Source organism: Osmerus mordax, chromosome 15 (genome assembly GCF_038355195.1).
Source record: "Osmerus mordax isolate fOsmMor3 chromosome 15, fOsmMor3.pri, whole genome shotgun sequence".
Lineage (NCBI taxonomy): Eukaryota > Metazoa > Chordata > Actinopteri > Osmeriformes > Osmeridae > Osmerus > Osmerus mordax.
Genome location: NC_090064.1, coordinates 15,702,522 through 15,707,269, shown reverse-complemented (window position 1 = coordinate 15,707,269; position 4,748 = coordinate 15,702,522). Strand labels below are relative to the sequence as shown.

General features: G+C 47.7%; 1 protein-coding gene across 1 annotated transcript in view; it reads right to left on the bottom strand.

Moving 5' to 3' along the window:
• The window catches only part of LOC136958027 (partitioning defective 3 homolog), an 87,799-nt gene that overhangs the window by 60,486 nt on the left and 22,565 nt on the right, over positions 1–4,748 (bottom strand). Inside the window, 4 exon segments of the mRNA XM_067252251.1 lie at positions 2,986–3,155; positions 3,406–3,485; positions 3,488–3,535; positions 3,538–3,592. Of these exon segments, the coding sequence (XP_067108352.1) occupies positions 2,986–3,155; positions 3,406–3,485; positions 3,488–3,535; positions 3,538–3,592 (353 nt within the window).

Below are 4,748 nucleotides of genomic sequence, written 5' to 3'. Positions count from 1 at the left end.
ACAGACAGATCGACACACCACACACGTCCATGAATTTTACATCTGATGCGGAAACTGCAAAACAACTGTAGAGCATCTGGAATCTTCAGTAGTCTTGATACAGGTATACATATTTATACCTATACATATGTATTCATATTTATAGGCATAAATATGTGATCTGTATTGAGAACAGAATATTCTGCACCGCAATTTACCACCATGTTAGGTAGAAGGTTGTGGAAAAAGACGATTGTGTCCGTCAAGTAAAGTCCTTCCAGCGCTCAGCAGAGACTGTGAACTGACCCGCAGTGGAAGGCACTGGACCTGCATGATCAAAATTAGCCCACGCACATTGATCCTCTCTGAACCCTTCTATTGAGAAACTGTAAATTAATAATTGAGGCATTTCTCTGCAAAGCAGAAATACCTTTATTAATACTGTTTATATGAACAAAGGTGCTGAAGTTCCGAGGTAATTGAGGAGGTTTCTGGTGGAATAATGTGCTGCTATGTAGGACAGAAAAATCTACCACAGCAGAAAGACGAGTGTTTTAAAGTACCGATAACAATTAATTGAATTGAAATGACTTTCCTAGAATTTAATTGCTTGAACGCATGTGACAATATATTAATGGAATGCAGATAACCAGAGAAATGACAAATTCTCTGAAGCATTGATTAAATTATAATGCTTCAAATGTAAATTGAAGTGACCAATCATATTACTTGCCTATCTGGGTCAAAACTACACTCCCTCAAGCATGGGAATATTCCAGTTATCAGAGACCACTTCAAACACTGCAGTTTCACACTATTTTGACACAACACAAGTATCTGCGTAACTGGAATCCAACCACAATCCCTAAACTCCAAAAGCTCAATGTTCTGTCATTGGACCAAAAGTACTTCTTCATTGTCTGAGGATAATATTGTTCGTTGCTGCACGTTACCTGGTTCCAAACCAGCTCTTCTACATCTAACAGAGCACATGCAGGTTATCTGTATGCAGGGCGCTGTTGAGGGCCCTCCAAGCTATAGCCATGTGTTTGTTCAAACCTCTTTTAGGTGGACAAGGACACACTGGCCAGTCCTTCATGTGAAGTGTGTTTCTACACAAGGCTCCTCGCTTGGGCTTAGTTATGTAGTCTGAGAATAGACCATCTACCTCCAGACCGGCCTCACAAGGGCTGTTACTAAGAATCTGTGGGTGTGTGTGTGTGTGGTGTGTGTGTGTGTGGGTGTGTGTGTGTGTGGCCATAAGCCCTCACAACATCCAAGGACACAGGAAAAACACAGTAAAAAAAGTTAGTCATCGTTGGGCACATCTCAAAGAACTGACCCCCCACACCCCTCACCCACATCCCTCCCACCCCCTCCCACTCCACACACACCCCTCCAGCCTGACTGACTACCTACCTGACCACAGGTTGGGAGGAGGATGACAGGAGACAGGATCCTGCTGCTGAAGGACTGACAAACAGTCTGACCTCCCCCCTTCCTTCTCCCCCCACCGTCCCCTCGCCCCTCTGTCACCCCCGTCCCTCCCCCCCCGTCACCCCCACTTTCTCTTTATCTCTCCAACAGTATTAAACTGCTCCCCTTCAGGCTTCTCACTTTTAGCTTCTCTCTCTCTCTCTCTCTCTCTCTCTCTCTCTCTCTCTCTCTCTCTCTCTCTCTCTCTCTCTCTCTCGCTCTCTCCTCACTCTCCTCTCTCTCCCTCTCTCTCCCTCTCTCTCCCTCTGTCTCTCTCCCTCTTTCTGTCTCTCCCTCTCTCTCCCTCTCTCCCTCTCTCTCCTCTCTCGCTAGGATTAAGTGAGACTGCAGACTGATAGCAGTAACCTTGGTTCTGGGGCCGTCTGTGAGGGACAGGTGTCCTTGCCCTCAGACATCCTGACAGGAGTGTGTGTGTGTGTGTTTGTGAGAGTGGTGTGTTGTGAGTGTGTGTGTGTGTGGGGGGGCAGAGCGGGGGGGGGGGGGTACCAGAGTGAGGTTCTTCCTGACACCGCCACAGGACTCACACACCAATCAGACACACACCACAACTAATCAGAGCTGATCTCAAATCACAGGCTGCCTCTGGCGGATCCAGATGTGAGAGTGTGTGAGTGTGTGTGAATGTGTGTAGTGTTGTGTGTGCATGTTTGTGGCCTGAGTCAACCTACTGGAAGATATCGAAACATTCTCACAAACAACAAATACCAACTCTATTTTCTCACTGCAACCCTAGAGATAAACGATCATTCTCCCGCATACAAGACAAGCTCAAACTGCTCAATGTCCGTGGGGTGGAATTCTGGGAGTGGATGTTTCATGAAGCAGGTCCTTATCACTGCATCTTTCATCCTATCAGCTGAATTATACTGGATCCTCTTGCCTCTGCTGTGGCCCGATAACAACTGCTAAATTACACTCACCTGTTTAAAATCATAGCTCCTTATCTGCTCACTAACCTGACAAACTGCAGATCCACCACTACGGCTGTCTCAGAGCAGAAACACGGATGTGGAGATCCTGGGGAAGACTGTGGTACAGGGTGTGAAGCTGTGCGTGTTGGCCTATCTGTGAGAAGCAGCCTGTTATAGGAACACACGAAGCAGCTAGGCGAGATGCCCAGATGTCTTTAGAATGTCAAGAACCTGGTTAAGAAGAGGGTTAGTGTCCTTCTCTCTCTCTGTCTGTCTGTCAGCGGTCAAGGAGGTGCATGGTTCCATTCTGAGTGGACGATCGCAGAGAGAGAGAGACACCGAGACGGAGAGAGAGGGATACAGATAAATATATATATATATATAAATATATATATATATTATAGAGAGAGAGTGAGTGGGGGGAGAGAATAAAATTGGAATAGAGGACTAAGAGAGAGAGGACAAAAGGGGGGAAAGGTCATTTGAAGTCAGAACTTTTCCACCATGCCAAGGCCAACCCATTAAATCTCATCTCCCTCATCATCCCACAAATTAAACTTGGCCTTAATTTGCATAATTCAACCCCCTCATCCTTTACCTCGTTGCCCTTGGCAACCCTCCTGGCGACGATAGCTGGATCATCCCTCGCTTGTTGCCCTCCGTCGACATGGACTTGCGCAGCGTTTCCATGGCTTCCTGGTTGGTCTTCCCTAGCAACGACTCGCCATTGACGGCGATCAGCTGGTCGTTAACGTGCAGTCTAGCGTCCTGAAGTGAAAACACAGGAAGACAGTTCTCTCAGAGCAACACACAGGAAGGAAGAATTCCCCGGTCATAACGGATCACATGATCATATCTGGTAAATGCCTGAGGTTCAACCTACACAGATACATGCATGTCTAAGTAGTTACGCACAATCTTGACCATGTTACGGTTATTCTGACGGCGAGAATGAACGTGAATAATCTCCCAGGGTCTGAGGTGGAGCAGAAACAGCCAATGGAGTGGAGCTCCTTGCCTTGCATGCGGCTCCTCCGTTGATGATGGACTTGACGAAGATGCCCAGGTCTGCGTGGTCCTCCTTGGAGCGGTTCCCTTGACGCTGACTCCCAGCCCCGCCGACCCCGAGTCGTTGAGCGGAATCTCAAGGTCATGAACTCTCTGGTCCCGTCTGAGGTCAACACAAGGTCATCGTCTTCTGGCTGCTGTTAGGAAGGAGAAGGAGAGAGAGAGGGGGGGAGAGAGAAAGAGGGAGAGAGAGAGAGGGAGAAAGAGAGAGAGAGAGAGAGAGAGAGAGAGAGAGGAGAGAGAGAGAAAGGGGGAGAAGAGAGAGGGAGAGAGCGAGAGAGAGAGAGAGAGAGAGAGAGAGAGAGAGAGAGAGAGAGAGAAAGGGAGAAGAGAGAGGAAGAGAGCGAGAGAGAGTGAGAAAGAGAGAGAGAGAGGGAGAGAGAAAGGGGAGGAGAGAGAGGGGGAGAGCACAAGAAAAATAATCAGTAAATAATAGAGAGAGCAAAGAAGACAGAATATGAAGAGGTAGGAGAGAGGAGGGGGTAGAGAGAGGTAGAGAAAGACAAGCTGTGACATCATCACTGTTGTGTCTCTGTCAGTGTGTCTAAAGCCCCATACTGATTACTAATTTGTGTCCATAAGTTCCAGCCATGAGTTCAATAACTAAATACTAACGGGGGGGGGGGGGGGGGTCTCTATATTTGACGTCTCAACAATGTGTCTTGCAGAGATGATTTGCGGTGAAGAAGCCCCCAAACTCCAGTTTGGTAATTCTGAAGGGCTCCTTGTTGAGAGATCGTTTATAACATAAGAGCTTCGATCGAGCTTTTGTGGAAGGCTGTGAACACACTGGTGAGGATTAGAGCACACACCGGATCACCGAGACTGGAACATGTTCTGTCAAACAGTCGTTCATATTCTGATAGATCTCCTTCATCACTGTGTTCATGAGTTTCCATAATTCCAAAAAGGCAAATAATTCTAAAAAGGCTTTTCTCTGTGAGTGCATGTGTGGTGTCTCTCTGTGTCTCTCTGTGTCTCCTCCCCCTCCCTCTCCCTCTCACCTCTCCCTCTCTCTCTCTCTCAAAGGAATTCTGCCCGGTGTCTGAGAGAGAGATAGGACGAAAGTGAAAGAGAGAAGGTGAGAGAGATGGAGATAGAGAGATAGAGAGACAGAGAAAGGTAGATTTCCATGAGGCCGTGCGGCTATTAAGGTGCAGCCGTGCGTTCAGGTGGAAGTTCCTTTCAACTCTTCAGACTGAGAGCCCCCTATTCCCTTACACACACACACACACACACCCACACACTCCCTGTCACCCGTGCCCACAGTAAACACACGGTCGCTGGAATCCT